At 32.1% G+C, this 27,336-nt stretch overlaps 1 protein-coding gene across 1 annotated transcript; it reads left to right on the top strand.

The window, feature by feature from the left end:
* The first annotated feature begins 11,808 nt into the window (after nucleotides 1–11,808).
* On the top strand, nucleotides 11,809–27,121 carry LOC123675018 (prostatic acid phosphatase-like). Its single transcript, XM_045610241.1, has 3 exons — nucleotides 11,809–11,989; nucleotides 24,098–24,196; nucleotides 26,088–27,121. The coding sequence occupies exons 1-3, from the start codon at nucleotides 11,897–11,899 to the stop codon at nucleotides 26,991–26,993; spliced, it is 1,098 nt and encodes a 365-aa protein (XP_045466197.1). The 5' UTR covers nucleotides 11,809–11,896; the 3' UTR covers nucleotides 26,994–27,121.
* Nucleotides 27,122–27,336: the final 215 nt, after the last annotated feature.

The following is a 27,336-nucleotide window of genomic DNA, read 5'->3' as shown; positions in this document are numbered from 1 at the left end:
GACATATTATCTGATAGAGAAATAATAAAATAACCAAAAAAAAGTCACTCATCGCCCTGAATGATAAAATATGTGAAATTTAAACATTTAGTTGGACAAAAACCACATACTTTAGTTTACTTTTTCCTCCCATACCATGAAATACTCCGGTTCTGCAAAAATGCATCAACAAGGAAGTACTCATAATAACTATGATGCAAAGGGTTCTTAACCTTGTTAGAAGGAGTTCATATACTAAGGGTTATTAGTGGTCGAATTCCAACATTTCCAGGAAATAATTATTGTATATATGTAACTATGAAATTTGGAATATATTCCCATGACATCTCAACCAAAATTTGGATATTCAAAATCTAATCACTCCTTTAGGTTTATGTAGTGTGAGATCTGATGACTGGACAAGAAAAACTAATTGCATAAAAGTTTAAACAAAAATCAGTTACTTCGGATCATTAATTCTGCTAGTCCAATGATGTAATCAATAAATCAAGGCTATTAGTAAAAACAATTGCCTATAAAATATACAACACGGACTTATGCAATCGAAAACGGTTAGGATTAAATATATTCGATCATATGTTTTTTCAATGAGACTCTATCTAGTAGTTTTTACTTCAGACTTCCAACTTCTCATTAAAACAGGTTCGATAATCATAAGAGGTAATTGAGCATAGAAAAAATAATAACCACCATCTGAGATTATTATCACTTAACACTTGAAATTTTTGGGAAACAGTTTTTATTTATTATCGCAGTGTCAATTCAAAGATTTAATTCATGAGAATATGTTCCTTGTGGATATTATTGGATTAACAAAAACAAACTATTAATATTGTTGAGATAAGGTGAAGATTTGATAGAGTTGAAATATTTTATATAAAATAACCTTTTGAATTCTTGCAGAATTCCGTGCGAATAGCTCAATTAGACCATAAAAATTCAAGAAGAATAACGAAAAACAAAACATTTCAGTGGCCACTGATTCGATTTGAAATTTGGCGTGCATATTTAGAATATAAGTAATAATCTTTGTGCATAGATTTGTTTTAAGAGCGCTATCAGAACTAGTGAGAATTTGAGGAGAAAATCTAAAAACATGAGGAAATCACTGATGCAAAGTCAGAAGCTTTAGAGCCCTCGTTCATTAATTTACTAGAAAAAGGGCACGATTCACTTCCATGCAGTAATTAATGTTATGCTGAAAACGTTCACGTACCTTACTCAAGATTTCTGGTGTAATTTGACGGCATTCATTAATGATCCAAGTTCGCAAATCATCCAGTGACACAGGCTGGGTAGCGTAAATCTTGGATTTCAGGTAACCCAAAAAAAAGTTCAGTGGAGCCAGATCAGGTGATCTGGGTGGCCACTCAATATATCCCCTTCTTCCAATACAGGCGTGAGGAAAATTTTCATCTAAGAATTGACGCACCGGTTGAACGAAATGAGGTGGTTCCCCATTTTGTTGGAAGATTATCGTTTGATGGTCTTCTGCATTCTCCAGGACTTGCATGAGGGCTTAATATCGCAAAAACTGAAAGAACCATGAAAGAAAAACTAAAATAAATCTTGACACCTCAACCCTCAGTAGTTCGATAACGAAGCGTTTGAGGACAAATATTTATGGAAAAAAGCTTTACTTTGACCTGAAAAATACCCCCTGAAATCTTGGTACTGAATTTGGAATCACCCTGTATACATAACATCAGGAAACTGTAGTTTGAAAGCTCTTGTGAATATACAGGGTAGTCCAACGAAATCTTAACACCTCTATTTTCCGACTTGAAGTGACAAAATGATAATGTGAAAAATCGTTCGGACCCGTCAATTTCTGATTCGGGGGTGAACAGCACCCCTAACAGGGGTGAACACAACCCTTTGGTTTTCAATAGGGTTGAGGGGTATTGTGATAACTAATTTTAAAGATCGTATATCGACTACTATCTGATCCTAATTTTTCGCTTCAAAATATCTATAAATAATGAAATAACAGAGCCAATAATGAAAGAGGCAATGTGGATTTTATCTCGAAAACATTATTCGTATCGAAAGCATCTCAGAGGTACACATGTTTATGAAAAGAAAAAGTTTTATTTTGAACTGAAAAATACACCTCTGAAATCTGGGTACTAAATTTCGAATCATCCTGTGAATTTTTTTTTTGAGCTTTAATTCATTATATTTTGGGATGTACCTTCTTCTCCAATGTTTTCTTATAAATGTCATCAGTATCTTATGACCCCTAGATATATGGAACCTATTTTGGGACCATTACTTTTCTCATTGATTTTTGTTTTTCCAGAAAAATTATACGAAATATTAAGAAATTACATTTATAAGAAAACTGTTCTGTTTTATTGTCAACGACTTCTGAAAGGGTAAACCGATAAAAATTCATTTTCACCCATTATTCAAATTGGAGAGGAAGAAAAATCCAATCAAATTTCACCACAGATTTTTCATCAGTTGATGCAATTAGCTCAAAATTCTGAAAATGAAAGACATTTTGAGCAAATGGGCGTTTTTTTCCGTAGAGCATTTTGAATAGTAGGTACAGAAGTAGAACATAAACAACATATAAATTGAATGAGAAGACCCAAAGTAGCTGAATGAATTATGCGTTATCTTTTGATTAGTTCTAGTTTTGGCGAATATTACATAAGATCAATAACAATAACATCAACTATTTGGAAATAAAATATTTGGAATCATTTTTGTCATCGAAGTTGTATTGATTTAATGCAATGATTAATCAACAACAAATAATCGTCTGATGATAAACGATTGATACGATTTTACTAGAAATTTATATGTGTTTATATCGCAAAGTTTTGAATTAATTAATTTTTTTCTCTTATATAACAAAATATTCCAACTTGTATAAAAATTTGAAATCTCTAGAAATGTTTCGAAACCCATTTAAATGGACTCCGATTTCTAAACAAGAAAAAAAGGCCAAAAAGACTTCTTGTCGGGAATCTTTGAGACCTCTTTTATAAATGAGCCTTTTGGAGATCATAGAACTGTTGTATACAGGATGATTCATTAGCTCACCGACAAACTTGTCATGTAATTTTAACAAAATTTTAACAATGATTGGAACATGTGTCCGATTTCAATCATTCAAGGAAATAAATGGCCTCAAAAGTTTCGTTTTATTTATGTCTATCGATGCGATTCATTAATAACAAAAAAGAATGCTCACAAAACAGTGTAAATTCACTTGTCAGTTCACTGACGCGCGTACGTTTCCTTCCATTAGCCATAAAGGAATATGATATCAGCGTACTTTTCTGTAAGTGTACATTTTCAGGTGTAACTTATTAGTATCAAATAGTTTTCAGAGGTGATACCACCACGTGACTGCTCAGTTCAAAACGAAATTAAAGATTTTTCCTTTTACAACCACCGATTTTTATGGGGTTTTCACATAATTTCTTCAATAATCAAAATTGTAGAATGAAAATATGTTAAAAATATATTGGTAACTTTTCGTTTTTGTGACAAAAAAATTTACAAAAAATCATTACAAAAGGGATCAAACTATAATTTTGTAGGAAAATAATCGACCTTCTTACCGTGCTGCCCTCTATTTATATGCTTCGTAAAGAGAAAAAGGATAAAGTGAATGTACTTCGTACACCGTACAAACTTTGGTCATGGGGTTATGAATGGGTTCCTAATGTTGATTGATGCCCGGAAAGCCACGTGCTGGTGATCCCTCTTAACTTTCTGCTACAATTGTAGTGTAACAGAACACGACAATTAGAATACCTACTGACTATGAACTGACAAGTGTATTTACGCTCGTTTCTAAGCATACATTTTTATGATCAATAAATTGCATCAATATACATGATTGAAACTTTTGAAGTCATTCATTTCTTTAAATAATTGAAATGGGACATGTACCCCTCATGTTTTTTGTTAAAATTACAGAATCTTCAATATGGCAAAATTTGGCGGTAAGCGAATAAATCGCACTGTATATATCAGATGAAATTTATTATGTTTTCAGTTTTTTCAACTAAATGAGGGATTCTTAAATGTCAAAGATTTGAAATAACCATTCAAGTGTTTATTATATAGATGTAAACTAAATATCAACCTACTCCATCTGTTATTTTTTCTTCAACATTCTGCTTGAATTTTCTATGATTTCAATGAAGTATGAAATTGTTGTTTTACAACACTGTGAAAAATGTCACCTTGGTCTGAACAGTTGTGACTAAAATATCGAGTAATATGGGTTTGATGAAGGTACTGGGTTTTTCAGCATAATTTGACCCCCCCTTCAACTTCGTTACTTAAAGAGTAAATCGAACTAGTGTTTTTTAAAATGATTTCACAAAATTAAATATATACAGAGTGGTACATATTGCTTGCAACTTCATTTTTTCAAATGGAACACTCTGTATATTTTCCTATATTTGACGAGCCCTTTTCACCCTGACTTCGAATAAATAACATATGTTTGGTCTATCTCTCTTATTCTGAGTACCACAGAGTTTCAAATTTTAAGAACCACCTAGCATGCTCAGTAATCAATTTTCTAGTGGTAGGCTGCAATAACTCAAAATGCCTTTTTTGAGTTATCTCGTTGGCAACGATATGACATACGTTTGTCATTGAATGAGAATATTCATCGAACATGCACTACACAGAAGCGGAAAAATTTGAAATATTTTCACTTTATGTGAAGAACAATGAAAATAAGAAAGCTACAAGGAGAGAATATATGGAGTTGCATCCAAATCATCGAATTCCAATTAATAGTGAAAAAAGTATGTCATATCGTTGCCAACGAGATAACTCAAAGAAGGGGATTTTGAGTTATCGCATTAGTGAGCATGCTAGGTGGTTCTTAAAATTTGAAACTCTGTGGTACTGAGAATAAGAGAGATAGACCAAACATATGTTGTATATTCGAAGTCAAATATAGAAAAATATACAGGGTGTTATATTTGAAATAATGAAGTTGCTATCAATATGTTGCCCACTCTGTATATATTTTGTTTTGTGAAATCATTTAAAAAAACACTAGTCGATTTCGTGAAACTTTTGTAGAAAACATTTTTTTGTACCTCTTTCAGTAACAAAGTTAAAGGGGGGGTCAAATTATGGTGAAAAACCCGGTACCTACTTCTTTCGCTAAATCTCACCTCAATCGGAAGAGCAGCTTTGAAATCATCTAGAAAACATAATACCCTGAACATAGGTGTCTTGTTTGCATCTTTCGAGAGTTATGGTGTTTACGGACGAACAAACTCCGATGTGCCCTCATATTCATCATCGGTCAGTCGAACCTTTCAGTTTGAAGCCATTCCTTGTCAAAATTCGAAAAGTTCAGACATAGTGACGCAATTATATAGCGCTCAGTTGGAAGAACGAGTGTTCTTAAACTTCATTTCTATAAAATTCGTAGCAATAGAACATATTTTTTTTTCAGTCATTGCATATTTCCAATTCAAACACTCCTTTTTGAGCTTCTGAAATTCTTAAATCGGCTTTCAATCCGAAGGAATCAACATCCAAATTTTACCGAATTTCAAGTATTTGCCCTTGAACTTTTGCGAAAAGCTTTATAATCAGATGGTATCAGAGGTTTGGGTTAATGTGAATAATCGTTATAATAAACAACAAAATAGCCGAGAATGTAATTTCAAAATTTTTTCATTGTCATGGAATTAGCAATTTTTAAAACACTACTTAAAGGCAATTGTCATTTATCCCTTCCTTATTTGGTAATACATATTTTCATTTATAGATATTCATAATTTCAAAATTGAAACGATCTAGAGTGAATATTGTGGTACTCTCTGAATTGAATAACTCAATTCAACGGAACCGCCTTAAAAAATCAAATTTAATCTGTGGTAGAGATTTGGGTAAAATTTAATTCGAATAATTTAATCCATTCTGTTAAAACATGTTCATTATGAGATGTGATGAACCATAAGATGCAAGAATAGAAATGTGTCAAAGTTTTTATGGGCATTTCTAAGTATATATAAAACCGCTTGCACATATACGTCAAACTTTAAACGTAAAATCACAGCCCAAACGGGACCATCTAGAGCAAAAATGACAAGAATAAGACCCCCCTCAAAATTGTCTGGAGATCCCGGGAAAAATCCCAAACCTTCGATTCTCCCCGCGGTTTTCGAGTATACGGGGTGTTTCGGATCATTTTGACATTTCAAGTCCCATATTTCTGTGGTATCTGTGGACAATTTGGCTGTCAGTGTCATGTTAATAATAAATATTCCATTTCGATATATGAAAGTTCTTGAAAAAGTTTGCAGTTTCCAAAATTGTTATTCAATATTTAAATAAATGCCGACAGATAAAATGCAGTCTTCGGCGAATCGAAAATTCGATAGATATTTGTCAAAATTTAGAAATGAACATTTATATCATCGAATGCATTTTCCTCAATTCAGGTTTGTTTTAAGTGTTTGTATTATTTGGAATTAATTGGATGAATGTTACTTTATTTCAGGAATTTTTCGTTTATTTTCCACAAACTATAAAACTACATTCCCTTTCGTGAAAATTTGAATTTATTGCGACAGAAGATGGAACTACCAAAGAGAACAGAAGCTTTATTCATCAATTCAGTCTTGGATTGGAGTAAAAGTTGTGCTACTATGAAACAGTATTAAACAGATAGAAAAACTCCTTATAGATAATTCACAATTGGCTTTATTACTGGAAAAAAAGAGCCAAGTTAGTCAGATAACATTCAAAAGTTTCCATATGTTTTTTGAATATCTAAAATATACACTTTTACGACAGAGGAGTGCAAAAATATAAGTGACCACTCCGTTTTTGAAGAATTTGAGTGCAGTGCTGTTGAATTTATAATGAATAAGTCAAATCTTTCATACTAATAATTTCAACTATATATACCCTGTTATATTATTTTCCGCTCAACTGAAACATGTATTAATAAACCTTGGAAATTAGAGACTCTCAAACTTATAACCTGATTTCTCAAAAAGGTTTCACCAAGATAAGATATTATAGGTAATTGCTTATGAGGTAACATAGGCCATGGGTATTTGAAAGGCAAGTCTATTCATTATGTCTCTTTTTAGTTGGTTTATTATAGCTATACTGAATATTTCTAAAAATAACATTCACTTTAGATGTGAATTAATTAAATTTGGACTTATGCATCATATCATATATGACTATGAAATTGAGAGAGAAAGATATATTCTTCTAAATTCCATTAGAAGTCTTTTGAATAGTACTTTGAAGATATTGATTTCAATAACGTATGGAATATATCAGTTGAAATACTAGTCAAAATGTTACGACAGAAATAAATTTTGAAGGATCATTCAGTATATGAAGAATTTTAACATGGCAGTCACTTTCGAAATTGGTATCAATTTTCCAGCAATTCAATGAAGGTATAAAATACTTTAAAAAGCAACTATTTATTGAAAATTTCCATTTCATGAATGATCAAATTTGTATAATGTAGATACCTACCTATTTGTTCACTAAAGTTTCCAATCTTTTAATCGTTATAGGAATAGGTGCTATATGGCCATTTCATCGAACCCACTAATATGGGTCAATAGTATTGACCGATACAATTTTAGTACCGATTTCAAATACTCAGTTCCTTTTGACTGAAGTAAAATTTGAACAATGATCTTTGTATCTTGAAATGAGTTTTGCACTTTTCCAGTGTTCAACAATGAGATAATTATTAAATTGACTCAAGAAACTAACAGAGTATGCTATATCAGGACTAGTTAATACTGCTAAAGATGTTAATAAACCTATTAATTTCTTATATGGTTCATCATTACAACTCTTTTTTGTTGAATCAAAATTCAATTTAGTTTTCACATGTTCACAATCAGACATGTTGAATTATTGCAATACATATTTGAAGAATATAATCGATAGCTTTACTACCTTTTCCATAATTTCTAGTAATATTCATCCCTAATCATTTTTTAGCTTCCCCTAATTTCTTTTTCATAAAATTTTCTATCAGAAAATTCATTCAGAATTAACATTAGTTAAAACAAAAAAGTCATCCACGTACAATGCAACAATAGTAAGCCAGTTATTTTTTGATTTATGTAAATACTATGATCAGTTGTTGATCTTTTGAAACTTATATCTATCAAAATTTTATTTACTATATAGGACATAAATTGCCCTGTTTAATTCACTTCTGAGTAAAACCCAGAGCCACAAGTCTCGTTCTATAACATAGCATCAATACAATCTTCAGATACTAAAAAACTCAGGAATTTCCAATAGGTCCTTCAAATTGTTGCAATTATATTGTATTTCTTCACAAAATATGGAATAGAAGAATAATTTGCTGCTCAACTGAAAAATGTATTGATAAACCTTGGAAATGAGGGACTTCTTATAACCTGATTTCTCAGATATGGGTATCCGAAAGGTAGATCTATTATTCATTCTGCCTCTTTTCAGTTTGTTTATTACAGCTATACTGAATATTCCTAAAACAAAATCTCACTGTAGGTCTTTTCATAGATCTTATCGAACGATTATGTAAATTCAATATTTGTCAAAACTGAAAATAAACATTGAATGCAATTTCTTTATTTCAGGTAGTATTTCTATTAATGAGTCAATGGAATGAATGTAACTTCATTTTAGGGCTCACAAGTAAATATCCAATGGAATGATAGCCCTTAAAATATATCTATTATTCATTTTGAATTGACTTACAAGAATATCAATATTTGTCAATTTTTCCCACCCAATCATCAATTAAATTTGGACTTATGCATCATACATGTCTCTATAAAGAAGAAATGTGCTAATTTAAAATCTTAATGTTGGGATTATATTATTATTCAATATTCTCTAAAAAATTTTTACAAACCTATAAGCATGAATAACTTTCTTGAAAGACTGACGCTCACATTTTGATTATTCATTTCTCCCAAATTCTTCAAAGAAAGAAATTGCCATTTCTGGAAAAATGAGATCTGAGAATTTGGTTGATATCGTTAATTTTTTATTCATTATTAAAGAATACAATATACGATTTATATTTGAACAAAATTTTAAGACATGCGTTTGACTGACAATTATAATCATAGAGAAATCTTTGTTTATGGTTATGACTGCGTTCGGCAAATCCACACTAGGGATGGGCAAAGGTCAGAAAATTATCGATATCTATATATTGTATCGATATTTTCTGACTCTATCGAAATGTATCGAAATATGTAAGAGTGAAATATCGATATATATCGCTGTGATATTTTGGTGTGAGAAAATTCTGTTGATTTGAATAAAGTTTTTCTATCATAGAGGATAATAATGAGATTCAGTGGAAAACGACATATTTAGTAGTTTGCTTCCATTTTTATGGAGTATTTTGTCGTCCTGAACATTTATAGGGACATTGATGTTGACGAGGACGCTGTGATTACAAGGTTTTCAAAGGGTTCAAAGTTTTAAAGACCAAATTAGATTTTGTGATGTAGTTGCCAATTGTCTTCTTTTTTTCATATTAAACAATCTAATTTTTTTAAAATTTCTACCCGAATGGTTAAAACCCTGATTAGTAAATAATGCTATTATAATACAACAAATACATAAGGGTACAACTTTTTTTTGCGAAATTCGAGGCTTTATTGTAAAAAACTGGTTATACATTTATAATTCAAAGTATTGCCCATCGCTGGTCACTACTTTCTCCCATCTTTCGGACAGCGTACGAATTGAAAAAACTGGTCATCTTTTGAAGCGATCCACGAATCGATTCAAGTTTTTACTTCTTCATAAGATCGGAAGTGTTGGTCAGCCAGGCCGTGTGCTATTAATTGAAACAAGTGATAGTCCGTGGGAGCAACGTCTGGAGAATACGTCGGGTAGGGTTGTGGGATAGGAATTCCCATTTTAACGTTTCCAAGTATATCTTGACTACTTTCGCAACATGGGGTCGAACATTGTCATGCAGTAAAATCAATTCATCTTCTCTCTCGTTGTATTGCGACGGTTTGTTTTTCAATGCTCGGTACAAACGCATTAATTGCGTTCGATAAAGATCGCCTGTGATTCTTTCAGTCATAATACACTACACCGAGCTGGTAATATAATAATATAATAATAATAATAATAATGGTCCCACCAAATACTGAGCATGACCTTAGAACCGTGAATATTCGGTTTGGCCGTCGATGTGGAAGCATTGTCAGGATATCCTCATGATTTTATGCGCTTGGGATTATCGTAATGAACCCATTTTTCGTCTCCAGTCCCAATCCGATGCAGAAACCCCTTCCGTCTTTGTCTTGCAAGCAGCTTTTCACAAGTAAATAAACGTCGTTCACACACCGCGCGGCTTCAACTCGTACCGCACCCAATTTCCTTGTTTCTGTGTCATTCCTATGACATTCAGGCGTTTTGAAATGGCTTTTAGTGTCACTCCTATTGATCCTACAATTATTGTTGCGTTTGACATGAGTCTTGATCAATTATTGCCTCCAATTCTGCATCTTCAAAAAACTTCTCTCTTCTACCGCGATGCTGGTCATCGACATCAAAATCACCATTCTTGAAGCGTTGAAACCACTCATCTATTCCTTGATTTATTTAATCAAACGGAACAAGCCATTTTACAGATGTACCAGAAAATAACTAAACCTAGACATAAACAATATCGTTGGTACGTTCTTCCACCAATATCGTTCTCACTATAGGTATTTGAAAGCATTCGATGAACCTCAGCCGCGGATTTTTTCATATTTTAGTAGAAAATTGAAACTTCCGCAAATGACGAGAATTTGGCTCGTAAGCTAACATGGTTAATCGTGAATAACTTTAAGATGCAGACACAAATCGGCTAACATGTCAATGGCGTTATGTTCACAAATACCTAAACTTATTGTATGACATCTACGATATATTTATTTCTACTACCACTTACCGTTACAGCCATCTATTGCAAAACGGCGGACGCAAAGTTGTACGCCTTATATAAATATTCATATGAATATCTAAATATGAATATTTTTGAGAGGTAAGGCTTGATATCGGTATAATCTGGGATTTGGTCCCATAGAAATACTCGAAGCCCATAACGGCGAACCCCCTCAAAATTTAAGGCTAGGACCGCCCTTGATTTGTCGTCATGGAAAGTTATTTGCATCAAATATTTTCATGTGAGCAAGGGCCAAACGGTATGTTCTAGGAAAAAAAATCATATAGAATTCCACCCTAGAATCAGCATAGTATACCGAGTGAATCGTCTGAAATCAGCTAACGATACAAGGTTTCCGAAAAAAATCTTTTATTTTCTAGAGGGATACCCAGTGAAGGATCTACCGGCATAGTGACGGGGTCCAAGGGGCGGAGCCCCTTCGGCGAGCAGAGCGAGTTTCATTTCTAATTTCGCCTATTCAAACAAGTCTCATCGTTTTCCTCAAATTTTCCTACATGATTGATAATTTGAATTCGTTTTGTATAAAGCCATGTAACAAGATTCAGTTTATTTCATTTGTTAATTTCAATGATGAACTATTGCTACTTCATTTAGTGTTGTACTAGATCAAACTGTACTTCACTATTCAACATACTTTTAAAATTCAGCCCTTTCACTTCATATCACTAAAACCTATTTCGTGGTGTAAACGAGTCAGGAAATTGGTTGGGGACATCCGTTTCACCTGCAAAATATTGAGGTGGGCCGGATGATGATCCAGAATTAATATCCTCAATTAAAATCTTTGCTGACAACATTGTGGTCGATAAGAACAACTTTGTCATTGACCATGATATTTTCGAGTTGTTGAAAAGAACACTCAGACTGAGTTAGTTGAGCGCATAAAGCAGACAACTTGGACGCGCTCACTTGAATCATTATAAGTTTAGTGTTTCGATGACAATGATATCATCAATAGGTGTTTGGTTGTTGGGTTGCGTCTTGGTGAAGCAACTGACGTTAGCTGAAGAATTGGTGGCAGTTACAGTGGTAAGTAAATTCTTACTCGAAAAATGACATTACTCATTTTTAATTGTTGTTTCTTTGAATGTTGTCGTATATTAACAGGAAAGTTAATTAAAAGTAAATTAATTCAATTGTCAATATTCGAAAACGTTAAATTCAAAATAAAATAATAACGTGAGTAACAACTTATACATGAATTAATTAATTTTTATTTTCGTGTCATTTTCTGACTAGATTACCATGAATATTTTCTGTTATCAGTCTGAAATATATGTACATATTTTTGAATGATTGTTGTAATAAACTGCCAAATAGCCGTGAGCGTATCTTAAGGTCGCATATGTTCCGCTCTGAGACTACCAAATCAGCTCATTTCAGAATGCTTTCAAAAGTTTCGTATTAACACAAAGAATAACAATATAATTTGAAACAAAAACAATTAAAAAATGTTAATATTACTGAGTCAGAAGCATAGAGGTGATTTTTCAATACCATATTCATGTGATTTTTTCACGAGATATTGGATAAACCTTCGAAGCGCTCTTTTATAACGAAGAAGTAAATTTCTGCTTAATTATATGTGATTATGTGCCATGAAAACATAGAATTTAGAGTTACTTTCAACTACTTTGTAGAAACAATTTTCTTGATGAAACAAATAACTCATAAATATTAAAAATACTAGCTCCAAAGGTTTAATTTTCCTTTTGTTATAAAATATAAGTTTTTTTGATTGATCATACTTCACTCGCTAGAAATTCATTCGAATCAAAACCAAATAACGGTCAAATAATTTGACAACTTTGTGTCTAATCCTCCACAATAATATATCTGTATGATATATTCAGTTTATTTTTGTCTTGGAATATATTCCAATTCTAAAAATGACAAATTTAATAATCAACCAAAAGAAAGACACAAAGTTGTCAAATTATTTGATTTATATTAAATATCCTTCATCAAGAAGACTCATTAAACTTTTATAACCAAATAACGGTTATTCTATTTTCAGTTTTTTTAATATAAATAAAAATCAATTCGCTACATAGTAGTTTCTTTAAGTCTAAAATTCGAATGATAACTTATTTGAAATTAATTTTTGGATAACATTATAATTCATTGAAATCTAATGGATGGACAATGACATTTTTCAAAATACTTTTTTTAATTATCCCAAGATAAGACCACAACAAAACTCAGCACAAATTTAGGTTTCACTTTCTGACATCTTATTTCTTGATTTGAGTCAAATCGCATTGGTATTTTTTCAATTACTTATTATTGAAATAAAAATTTTGGAATTAAGACCGAATTGAAGGATCTGATCTGATCTGACTGAAGGACATCTCACTATAACTAAGACTAATTAGGCGATATTTAATGCGTCAAAAATTGGTATTTTATTTTAGGATAGGGGTATTATACCTTATTTGTAAGCCGCAATGATTGTCGTATCAAATGAATTTATAAAATCACTAGTACCTATCTGTCCAAGGAACATAAATATATACGCACTATTCTCTATTCTATCAGCGACATTTCGACTCGTTTATCGAACCAATAAAATTTGCTACATTTAATATCTCGGTTCCCATGCAAAATTACAAAAATGCAAAAAGGGGTAAACTTTGGTTCGTAGGGGGATATTGTTGTAAAGGTAATTCGATTGCCTCTTCAAAAATGCCATCCGCTCAACTTTTATTGTTAGCACTTTCGAAAAATGAAAAAAGAGTAGAGTGGAGTAGAAAAATAGATGGGTGGAGGATGGCTGATTGAATGACCATCACGGTCCTCAGATGACACTTTTGTATTTTTGCCTCTGGTTCAAAATCGGTTGTGTATAAAACATAGCCCAAAGGCACATAATATCGAAGAATTGAAAGTAGGCATATGCAGGGAAATTGAAGTTTTTCAAAACGTAAGGCCGAATTTCAAAATGAAATAATGAACATCATTTTCAAGTCTTCTATATAACATTTTTTCAAGAAATATTTTTCATGCTACATTGCAATCGTAACCATTTTACATGTTTTTTTAAATTTTTCCTAAGTAGGTACTAACACAAAAAGTCATTTTTGAAGAGTTTTCACTCAACCCCTTTTCGTCATTTAAGGTCTAAGGGGTTGCTGACGTAACGCTCATAGTATTGATACAAATTGATTAAGTATAATGAAATGTATAAAATGTTCCCCTACGAATCAAAGTTTACCTTTTATTTAATTTTTTCACAGCAGCTGATCGTACCATAGAGTTGCTGACACTATTCTCTATTCGTCTAATGGTGGATTTCATAAAACTTCCACCTACCGATCAAATCGTTCATTCGTTTGAAATTTATTGTAGAAACAAAAATGAGCTGAAATAGATCTCAGAAACGACAGATCACAACTTAATATAACGCTCTAAGACGTAAAGTTTCATCTGACTAACCCATTCCCTACAAACACTAGAAAAAATTTGAATAATGATTTAATATTGTACGTTAAAAAATGTTCCGTTCTGGCAGGCATGGTTGTGTCATCGATTCGTCAGATGTCAGAAATATTTTTTAACCTACTCTTACATGGCTAAATTTGTAACTATTTCCGAATGTTCAAGATTAAAAAAAATTACTGACCCATTTTGATGATTGCAAGTATTGTCAGAAGAGAGCATAATTGTAATAGGAAAAGAAATTTATAACCCACCTCCTTGAAAATTGCAATTATTAAGAGAATATTATTTGGCTTGTTCAAAAATAAGTCATATGCAAATAATAAATAAATATAATAAAATAATCAGTCTATTCTGGTGGTAGCTACTGCCTGCGTGAAGAGTAGGTATATTATAATTAATAATAATAATATATAATGGTAAAAATATTTTATGGAATTGTTGTTTTGTTCGTTTAAGTCGATCACCACAATATTTTACAAGAAGCTTATTTTTTTTTGTTTGATTCACATGTCAAATTTCATTTCGACCCTTTTAGTTGAGAGTTTTTCATTAAATTTCGAAGGAGACTTGCAATTATTTTGCTATATTCGATTTAATGAACTGACACTAAAATATTATTTTTTTTTTGTTATTTTTCTTCAATAGCTTGAAATTGTTCCGAGCTTGCATCTCAACCGAATTTATAGTTTCGGAGTAGCATTCTCAATCTACCCTAAAAATTTCAAGTTTCTAGATTTTTCCGCGCGACAGTTATCATGTTTACGGCGGAAGGACGGCCGGACAGAATTGAATTACTATTTTACGTGAGGTATCTCATATGTCATTCTTGCATGTCAGAAGAGACTATGAAATTGTGTAATCACTTATAAGAAACAATTGTAGCTATAAAAAATAAATAAAGGAACAAACTTGACCTTGCTACGTTCTAACAACTCAACCAACAATTGGGAATTCGTTTGAAAATATTCAAACTCACATCCATCAGACTGTCTCGCTACTTTGTTTCTCATTCTCATGGTATGAATTGAAAATTCTCAAATGATAATAATGTTTCTTGCACCTTTACATGAAATGTCACATTTGATCGAATATATTATTTCACACTTACTGCTCTAGAACTGGTTAAGTCACAATATCTGCAATTTCAGAATTTATAAATATTTCAGAATATATTAATTTTTGATCGCTTGTTCCCGAAGAGAGCGCTATATCATTCGATCACGATGTCTGTATATTTAGAATTTCGTGCCAATAATGGCCTCAAACGATAAGGTTCGATTCAACAATGTCAATCCATGGTTTAATTCATTATGTCCTTGCTTCCGTTTCGTCGTGAATACCTGATCTAGCTAACGGAAAAATATAGAAACTTAAAATTTCAAGGTATGAATCTCTCTTCACTTTTACGTTGAAAATTTGTGTAGTAAAACTGTCTGCGCGAAAATTTGAAGTAAACGTCTCAGTTTAGTTTTTAGTGGTGTTTTCGAATATTAAAACAGATTTTCAAAATTCCGATGTACAGGGTGTTGTATCGAAGATTCAAACGATTCATAATTTTTTGTTTGTTTTTTGTTGTTGTACGAAGACAGTAAGACCCAATAAATGGGGTGTCTCCAAAACCGCCTTGGTGTCACTATGCACCTGTGAAGTATTTCCGTTTCCCAATGAAACACCCTGTATATCCAAAAAAGGATTGAGATGTCGAAACATAATATTTATTCTTAACTAAAGTCTCTACTGTTTTTATTATTATATTTCATATGAGACATAGTTATTCTGTAGCGCGCAATTTGAAATTCACACCAGCCAAAGTTATGAGTACCTAATTGAGGTATTTCTAATAACTTCGATTATTTTTGTATAGAGGTTGATAAATCTAAACACCTACCTACATGCAAGGACTGATTTTCCTTCCTTCTGATAGACGTATGTGTCAATGAATATTGGAAAATCATTATCAATTATCCAATGATTGATAAATAAAGCATTGTAGCAGAATTGGAATATTTTGAAATTTTGATTACCTTTAATATGAATTTACATCCGTAATGAAATTATTTGCCTCATATGAAGAAATTTTATGCTGAAAAGCGTTTGCAAGTACTTTGCATGGTTCATTTTTTCTAAGCATAATCTTGCATGGAGAATACCTTGCCTGATTAAATAGTTCCTCATACTAATCGAGTAAAATTCAATGAAGTAAGGTCATTATGTGTTTGGATTTGCAAAATTGTTTATAGCACAGATTTAGGAAAAAGTTATTATTGTATCGAATTTCTAAGCTTGAAAACTAAAATTTGAGAAGTTATGAATGCGATTCTATATATTTGAGGATAAATGTTATATAACAATCGATATTCTCAATAAATGGGCCACATCAGTTCGCTGTTAATTTGACATCTTATGGTTTCAATAAATTTCGAAACCAAATAATCAATGATTTCATAATTCATAATTTCAACTTCTTGAGGAAGATTTCGCAATGAAAACATAACACCAAGATTCATCGTACTTCTTGAACAACCTATGCAGTCAGGTCAGCTCGAATGCCCATAAATTCAAGTTCATCCTGAAACGTAGTTGCAACATAGTACTCACTATAAAAGAATGATTGCTATCATTCCTGCCAATGCTCATAAGAAAATTGTTCGAGGTAATTTCGAGCTTTATCTAGTTTTCCGTGCTGTAGTCAGCACGTTCTTCAATTAAGCTTATCCTCTGGAAAAAAATTTTCAATAACCAATATGATGATAAGCTTTATTCATTTCCTAGGTCATGTTAATGTACAAGACACGTGAATGAGATAGTAAGAGAGAGGAATATTGTATTTTCATTTTATCGTCATCTTATGATCTACAATTTGCTTTTTGAGATGTGCAATAGAATGAAGGTCTATGGATTCAACATACGAGTATTCCATACGAAAATGTGAAATCATCTTGAATGAAATAAGATGAAATGTTTTCGAATTAAATTATTATAATATGTAATCGAATTGTTATCAATGAGGTGTTCAATAATTAATTTGATCATGATTATGAAGGTGTGGAAGTGGTCAGTCATCATTCAAATTTATTTATCTATGAATTATAGAAGGTAAATTTTATATTCGCTTATCGAATCAGATATCCTTGGATTCCAAATTGAAGTAAAGAAAGATAAATTAATAATTTTTAATAATTTTTTCTTTGTTTGACTTCTTCATGATTTGCTGATAATTTGATCTGCCTGATCAAAAGGAGCCTGTTTTTAACGCATATTTAATTAAGTACCATTTCAGAAAGTGAAGCTATTCGTTTTAAAAACCTGATTTGAATATGCCAAAACATCCTTGAGTATGACTCTTATAACCTTCTATCGTTGTATGAAGATATCTTCAAATAATGCTTTTATTTCTATTAAAGAGATTATTTACATTGAAAAAATAGAAAAACAGATAATTGGTATCAGGAGGTTTTGAGCGCTCTTTCATTAATGCTTTTATTTTGGAGACCATAGATATGTTGTATGTATGATTATATACAGTATGGTGCAAATGTATGGAATGAATTCATTTTTTCACAAAAAATAAATTTTGTGAGAAATGCTGAAACATGTCAATTTATATTTCTGATTATTCAATTTTTGACATTCATACGAGGGATATGACGTCATTGGTATGGTCTTGATGACGTAATTGGCTGTTTTTTCAAATGTCATATGACACCTCAATTTGAAGGCCCTTTAATTACCTACTCAATGGTACAAATCATGTAAGGTTCATTCATACAGAGTGGATAGAAATCCCCAATTTTTGTATTCTCTTATTTTCTTTCATTACAGTACTATTATTGATCATGGATATTGAAATAACAATAAATTCTCAAACTGATGCCCTTCTGCAATAATGTAATGTGAAAGAAGGGCCATTACCTCTTCTTCAACATCAATCAAGACGTCAGGAGTTATTTGTGACATGGCATATTGGATGCGCTCCTTCAGCTGATCTAAATTATCCGGTCGATTTTAGTACACTTTGCTTTTCAGATACTTCCATAGAAAAAAGTCCAGCGGAGTCAAGTCTGGGGACTTTGGGGGCCATTCGATTGATCCCCTCCTCCCTATCCACCTATTTGGGAACTCATTATCTAAATAGGCTCGTACGTCACCAGCAAAATGTGTGGGCACCCCATCTTGTTGAAACCATAAATCATTTCTACCTGAAAATAGTCTATTTAGCTCTGGTAATAAGAATTCCTGAAGAAATTGTAAGTATCTGTGTCCATTTAGGGTTCCTTCAAAAAAGTAGGGTCCTATTATTTGGTTGTTTATAATTCCAGCCCAGACATTTATCTTTTCTGGATACTGAGTTTGGCACTCCTCCATCCAACGCGGATTCTTTCTTGACCAGTTTCGATAAGTTGGACGATTTACGTGACCATTCAAAAGAAAAGTACATTGCCTAAAAAATCGGCATTTATATTGTTCATATTCATCAAAGTCTCGCAGAATTCTATCCTCCTGTCAAAGTCGTCTTCCATCAGCTCTTACACCAGATGTACCTTGTAAGGTTGTAGCTTCGCTTTATGTAAAGTTATCCAGTGCATCATTTCTACCAATTTTAGGATGATCTTTGACACAACCCGTTTCTCTAAATTTCTTCTCAATTTTACTGAAAGTTGATTGGTAAAGGAGTTGTTTTCGGTTTGGATACTTTGCATTGAATAAATTGCAAACTTCTTTTTGGGTTCCCGTTTTAGCCAATCGTAATTGAAACTACGATTCGTTCTTGTTCTGTTTATCTCATTTCGAAATTGAATTGATTTGAATCTTGAATGTTTGTTATTCGGACCGCTGCATGTTGCAAATAAAAATGAACAAAAAATTTGGTTTGATGTTGTGTATACGAACAATTTTTAATTTTTAATTTTATTGTCGTTGAAAATCCTGCGTTCGACTATTGATTTCAATTTTAATGATAATAATAGTAGATAGTGTATTATCTATTACAATGAGAAACTATGAGACTACTACAAATAAATATTTTTCCATCCACCCTGTATAAATGGATCTTACAATGATTTGTACCATTGAGTAGGTAATTGAAGGACCTTCAAATTGAAGTGTCACATGACATACTTTCCCATTTAAAAAAACAGCCGTTGACGTCATCAAGACCATGCCAGGACCAGAAGAATGGCATAGCTAACTAATAGGAAAATATTCCTGTTGGAATGTAGACGAAAGAATATATTACCCAACCACATAAAGACCATGTGCATCTAGCTTATTCAGCTCTGAAATACGACTTTCCTTATCGCAATTACTGTGGTAGGTTAGTGAACAAATTTAGAAATGCAATACTGGATTTATAGATCAAGATCACTACATGACAATTAAAAAAGATACATAATTCAACAGTCAGCATAAATTCCCGATTGCAATCACACCCACCTGCACATACAAAATAAATGATGACTTCCTGAACTCATAGTTTCATACAAATAGGTTTTAACAAATGTTTCATATCTATGAAGGGAAAAAACATAAAATAATATCAAAAACTTTTGTCCTCTTCTCACTGTTCATATATTACTACACCAATGTTCAATTTCCTGAAACTTTTTTAGTACTAACTTTGTAAATTGACTTCAATATTACACGTTCGTTTCCATCCAATTTAGATGGAGTTTCGGGAAATATGGGTTCTGAGGTTGGAACGTTGAATAATGCTTAGGAATTTTGGCTGTTTGATTATACAGTGCTCTGCGCGTGCACAAATTAGATTTTTTGGATAGATAATATTGTCACAAGACCGTAAGTGACTTAATGTGAAGGGCTTTTGTTTCAGGTGCGAAGGATGAGAAAGCTTATAGTGCCACATCCATTGAAATCAATGCTTACATATATATTTTTTTTGTCTGAAATTATTTTAAATATACCGCCGAATTTGAGTTATTTTTAATACATATGAGAAACTATGAGATTCCTTTGTATAACAAATGCTAATGTACTGAATATTTTCAGGAATAGATACTACAGAAAGTCACATGTTAATTTTTTTTAATTTATTAACCCAGATATGCCTGAAACTTTTTTTTGTTTATATTTCAAATAACTTTTAATTTTGATGGTTTTTAGTTAATAATAACACTTTTTTAACGGCGTTTTTTTTCATTTTTTTTTTGCTCTATACTACAAAAAATGGTTTATGTTATAACAGACAGTAGGAAAAAGAATTACTATGTGAAATCTAAAATCATTTTTTGTATTATCTATAAAATCATCTTCTTCTTCTTCATCAGCCACCCATCTATACAATAAGTAGGTAATATAACATTTTTATTCTCCTGAATGATATTGGATAAAAAATTCTTTCGGATGAAGTGCAACGTTCTCGGCAACGTTGGGTATTACTGGATTAACTGACACAGACGAAAATAAACAAAAGGAATAGATATGCCAGTTAAGTCACAAAAGCAGTAAAACTGTCGCCATTTATGAAAAAGTAGCGCAAGATACATATTTTTCGACTTTTGATATGTGTCTGTTTTAAAATACGGTAGGCGTATCTGGGTTGAGAGATAACTCAATTTACATAAGATGTTTCTAAAAATGAATTTATATAACTATGCTACTTAAATCTAATCATATTGGAACCTATTCATCCAATTATATTATGGCTGGACTAATGAAAATTCAATTGAATAATTTCATAAAATGTGATAGAAAAGTATCATCAGTATGCCCTGAAAAAAAATTTATAGAATTACATAGTACTTGTCCAAATAAGGAATTTTCCCAATATCAGGTAAAGGTACCTTGGTTTTGAAGAATTCAAAATTTAAAATTCAGAATGATTCTTTAATTTTCCATTATGAATAATTTTTTTGAAAAATCAATTTATGAACAACTTGTCCATTTGCTGTTTACTAATTGGGGAATGCTGTATATCATTATTTTTAAATAATCCAATTCCTTAAAAATCTATGTTCTGCAAATATTGAATTGGTTAGAGCACAAGCAATTGTGAATATATCTTTTACTTTCTCCACAAGAGATCACTGCAATTCACATCCTAAAATTTTGAATATCTTAATATGCTGAATGACTCTTTCAATATGTACTCGATCAGCTGCTATTTTAGCATTTAACAATGGTTCCTCGGTACTCAATTGTTTTTTATTTTTTGAAAAGGGTGGCCTGATAAACTCTATTTCAAGCGGATGACAGATATCTTTATTCATTTATTTATTCGAGAAAAAACAGGATATACCCACAGCAGTATTCACAAATTAGAACTAAAAAAAAAATGGTTGAGTATTATGAAACTATTTCGCCGGAAGTGATGCCAACTTTCGATTTTTAAATGGAACACCCTGTATATTATTACATTTTTGAAATCTGCATAATTTTCTGAATCCAATGATACCGCATAAGTCACATTTCAAACGTCATTTATAAATAGTACCACGGTACCAATATGGTTCCATTTGAAAAAAATTGAGTTTTACCCCAAAAACGATTACGATGAACTTCATTTGCTCATAAAAAAACGCAAAAAAGTATCTCTGACGGGATTTCGATTTTTCTAGTATTAGACGGGTCAATTGAAATAAATCGAAACCATCATGGCACACTTAAATGGAAAACTAAAAATTCAATTATAAAAAATTTTGTCGTTTGAAATGTCACTTGTGGTATCATTGGATTCAGAAAATTATGCAGATTTCAACAATGTAATAATATAGAGGGTGTTCCATTTAAAAATCGAAAGTTGGTATCACTCCCGGCGAAACAGGAAATGAAAAAAAAATCATTTGTAGATCAAAAAGTGGTGCTTATTATGTATATGGGATACCCCAAATTTCAATCTATTACCTTCAAAATTAACGGAGATAGGGGGTTGTACCATGATCCTGTTACACCCGGTATTCTTTCATTTTCTCATCATATCGACAGAATATTTTTGTGTACTTGCAATATGGAAACGGCGGGCTATTATTTTGATCAATAATGTGTAATTTTTGAATTTTTAGCGGAGAGTATTTTCAAATAATTCAGTTCGAAGCACACTGATGAACAATCCGAGGTCAAAAGAGATTCTATCCTCCAGTCCAGTCCAACCGGCTGTCCGCCGAGTTTACCTTAACTCCTGAACAGAATGTGGAGTGTTACTTGATATTTTCAGTATATGTAGGTTCGGGATCTGAATATCAAGGTTGAGTCCGTTACTAGACGAAATTTGTCGTTTAATTCCGGAGTTATACCCATATAAAATATTGTATTCGTAAGTAATTGCCAAAGTGCATCAAAATTACCGATAATTTTGCATGACAGCTTGTTGTCATGAAAACTGCATGAGTTCATTTTCATTTTTGGAGGATTTTTCTCCAAAAATGAAAATGACCGAATGCAATTTTTCAAAGAAAACACGCTGGAATGCGAAATTAGCCGGTCATTTTGATGCACGAGTGTACTTCGGGAGAATATTTCCCGAATAAACTGTCAACTTGTTAAAGTGACATAGATTGCATAGATGCCATAGATTCGAACTGTGTAACATGCATAGAAACTATGCATCTATGAACAGAACAATTATCGCAGTGCTATTTCGCTTCCTACAATGCAATTCTCACTGTAATTTTCGATAATTGTATTCCAATTACATAGAATTTTTGACAGGAGGGAAATATTCGTAAGTAATTGTACAAGTGCATCGAAATTACCGATAATTTTGCATGACAGCGTGTTGTCATAAAAACTGCATGAGTTCATTTTCATTTTTGGAGAAAGAGCCCTCCACCGAAAATGACCGAATGCAGTTTCATTTTGATGCCTGAGTGTAATTCGGGGGAATATTTCCCGAATAAACTGTTACATCACTTGTCAAACTGATGTAGAATGGAATTGTCATAGATTCGAACTATGTAATATGAATAGAAACTATGCATCTATGAATAGAACAATTATCGCAGTGCTGTTTCGCTTCCTACAATGCAATTATCGCTGTAGTTTTCGATAATTGTTCTCCATATACATAGAATTTTTGACAGAAGGGAAATATTCGCTGTAATTTTCGACAATGGTTCTCCATATACATAGAATTTTTGACAGGAGGGAAATATTCGCTGTAATTTTCGATAATTGCATTCCATTTATATAGAATTTTTGACAGGAGGGAAATATTCTCAATAATTGGAGAACATATCGATCTGATTGAAATGAAAACCAGTAATGATCAAATACATATATGTATTATTTTTTGTCGAAAAGTTCTCATTTCGAAGTTTTTTCGCAGTGGAAAAATATTTATTGAAAATATTAAAAAATTATCTGAATCATAGTGAACACAAAATGAAATCTTGTTTTTACAGCTATGATTAGCTGTGTTGATTGATGCTCCGAAGAATGCAATTTTTTTAATATTCTTATTAACAAATACTATAAAATAGCCCAATGCTTTCGTAAAAGCTTTGGCGGATGATATTTTTTTCGTTCCATTCATAATTTTTGACATTTATATTTCAAGGAAACTACTTCAAGTAAAAAAAAGATATTTCAATATTTGCTGAGAATATTTTAATCCAAATTTTTTCCATATTTTATAACATTCTTGTTTTACGAAGTTTCAATAACAGTCGAAACAAAAGTAGTTCATTCTATTTTTTTTTTAATTAATCTTGAAAGGACTATAATTAAAATCTCAACTTTTAGTTATTCAGGCATGGAGAGCGAGCAATCATCAGTTCCTACCCTACAGATCCATATAAGAACGAATCTTTTTGGCCAGTTCCCTATGGAGAGTTGACGAACGTAAGTACTCTCATAACAAGTTATAAGTAATCATTCAATCAGCTCAAGGATAGAATACATTCTGGGACTACCATTTCATTCAGGGGCTTCAATAACCTCTAGTAGCATTGATGGACTGAAAAAAATACAATATAGTCATTTCATGCTCAGCGTTCATTGAATTATTTTTGAATTGTAGGACCGTGGTGGAGAATTTTTGTTCTGTCTATCGAATCTATATTTTTCTTTTTAGTTGAAATGAACTGAGGGTGAAAGGACAGAGTCTCGTGAAGTTTTGGTAAAATATGGCGAATAACTTCAAGATTATTGGTTTTTGTTTTGTAGGAGGGAAATTTTGGAAGGCTTCTATTCTGACACGTATTCTTTTATACTTGATTGCCATAAGATTTTTCTCCTTAATTTTGTGGTTACTGAAGTGACAGAAAAGAACTGACTGTATCGAAGCTATAATACTATTTAGCTAGCTTATTTTTCTCCTTATTGTTCAGTGATCCCAAAAAAAGTTATACTTATTGACATCACAGGTGTTACATTTAAAAGAAATGCTTTCTTCGAATTAATATTTCAGCAATAGTATTTGAAGCAAACTGTGGTTATGTCAATATGTTATCTTTGATTTTTTATTTTTTTTTTCATAGAAAATTTTCATCATTTAATTTTCAAGACTTTCTCGACAGATATTATTCATAAAGCTTGATAACAGCTTTGTTGATTATCTGTCCAACCATTTTTGTCACTATTCCTCAAAAATCCTAGCGTCGGTCATTCTCAAAAGAATTTTGTAAATTCATCATTGGAGCTGGCACACATTACATATACCAATTATCTGCAGAGAAGGTAGTGATTCAACAAACCAATTATGGAATCATTCTCCATTGTTAGATTTATGGTAATCCTTATGAACACCACTGTCAAAACATCCATGTTAAGATCCATCAATTTTTCCAGCATTCAAAATAATGTTCCTTCTACCTTTATCCTTGAATATACTTGCAAACCTTTTGTTATTTCTTCCTAGAGTCCACCGTTGAATAAGACTCACATTTTTAAATATCCAAGTTCAATCCAGATAAATGAATTGCACATTTTGTTGCAAATATCCTTTTTTTTTACCATGAAGTCGTACTCCATTTATTATATTTTTTTGTTTATTGAAAAAAATTTTCCTTTGATCAACTGTTTTAAATTTGTCATCAATTAATTTTATGTACCTGATATTGTCCGAATTTATTGAAATCCCGATGCTTTTGGTTGAATGCTATATTCGTGGCTTTTGATTTTTGTAACAAAAAAGTCATTCGATGATTCATTAAAGGTGAAATCATATTGCACAGGTGTTCTTCCACTAAGATTCTAGGCTGTAATGACTTGTCTTATTTTTCTTTCTAACAGTTCTGGGAGAAATACCAAAATTAACAAATCTATAGGCATTAAAAATGGATACAATTAGTTAAAATAAGAAGCAAATCTCAGGAATCTCACAAACTCCTTCCGGCCAACGTTTTGGAAACAAATTGAAATTTGTTTTTTATTCCAACCGATAGAATGGAGAAGGCACACCAAAATGAATGCAATTTTATTTTTCCACAGCCGCCTGGGATATCAATAATTCCTGAACGGAATATACTTACATTGTTCTACTTAGATCATTTCTTGGAAGAGTATAGAGAATTCTTTCAAGTTGATCTTTAAAATTTCATAGTTACACTTTGTCATTCAATTGAGTTACGAATTTCCTCTGAATTTCATAACTCTGCATCTCATCAACGGAGCTGAGGAGATTTTATTTTCATCGACATAAAAAATATTCCTTTGATTCCTCTAGAATTCCTCAATATTGTAACATTTACCCTGTATATATAGTATTTTTATTGATCATTACTTATTTCAGGTAGGTAAAAATCATCACTATCGGCTTGGAAAATGGATTCGTCAAAGGTACACTCCTTTTTTGAGCACAGAGTATTTGGCGGAAGAATTCCACATAAGGTCATCCAACTTCGATAGATGTCTTATGTCTGCAGCCTCTAACCTTGCCGGGTTGTTTCCACCAGTGGGCGATCAAGTATGGAACCACGAACTCAATTGGCAACCCATACCCATCCACACTATACCAAACAAAATGGATGGGATGTTAGCCTTACAAAAACCATGCCCCGAGTACCAAAGACAGCTCGACGAACTACTGAATACTGACTATTACCAGAAAATACACACTGTCAATAGTAAACTCTACGCTTATTTGACAGCAAAAACAGGACTTCAGATAAAGGACTTCATTGGCGCCAGCGATCTCTACGATACCCTACTCGTAGAAGACGAAGCAAACTACACCCTACCAGAATGGACCCATTCCGTATATCCAGAAATGTTGAGAGAGCAAGCTATTATACGGTTTCAGTATGACACTCCTAATATGGAAGCGGCAAAGTTTGGGGTCGGACAAGTTTTCGATCGCATTCTGGAACAGTTTGAAGCCCGAATAAATGGTACCAAAGTTCCCAAATTCTCAGCGTTATCTGCACACGACACAAATGTCTTTAGCATCCTCAATACTTTGAAGAGACCACAGACCGAAATGGTACCGTACGCTGGGATGGTCATTTTCGAATTGAAGAGGACTGCGGATAATAAATACTATGTTAATTTTTTTTATAAGAAGTCGGGTGATGCTGAATTGTTAACAATTGATGGCTGTGAACAGAACTGTGATTACGAGAAATTTAAAGCAATCATGAAACCGTTAGCTTTGAATGAAGAAGAGTATGATAGGCAATGCTCGATCAAACAATCTTGAATATTTTATATTGAGAACTTGATTTCATGGCAACAATAATGTATTCGTCTTTATTCTTAAGACATTGATATTTTTAGGCAGTGAATATAGCTACTCTCATTGTTTGGATTAAAACGATATGAGACCTGTTATTTTGTTTTATTCAAATAAGTTCTTTTATATCCAACCCTTCTGAAACTATTCTTTTCTGGGCGATCGATTTGATAGTTTTTTTTTTAATTTTACTTAGTGAAATAAGAATATCTTCCTAAATTTCACATAAAGTATAGTATAAAACTATCACTTCTTAAAAACGTCTGATATGATATTTTTCTTGCATTTGATCTGATCAATTAGTTGTTTA

Source organism: Harmonia axyridis, chromosome 3 (assembly GCF_914767665.1).
Source record: "Harmonia axyridis chromosome 3, icHarAxyr1.1, whole genome shotgun sequence".
Taxonomy (NCBI): domain Eukaryota; kingdom Metazoa; phylum Arthropoda; class Insecta; order Coleoptera; family Coccinellidae; genus Harmonia; species Harmonia axyridis.
The sequence above is the reverse complement of the archived record's forward strand: the minus strand, read 5'-3'. Positions and strand labels throughout refer to the sequence as shown.

Coding starts and splice junctions, on each gene's coding strand:
- LOC123675018 (XM_045610241.1), top strand. CDS start 11,897: ATGACAATGATATCATCAATAGGTGTTTGGTTGTTGGGTTGCGTCTTG. Junction 11,990..24,097: donor AATTGGTGGCAGTTACAGTG/GTAAGTAAATTC, acceptor CTCAACTTTTAG/TTATTCAGGCATGGAGAGCG. Junction 24,197..26,087: donor CCTATGGAGAGTTGACGAAC/GTAAGTACTCTC, acceptor TACTTATTTCAG/GTAGGTAAAAATCATCACTA.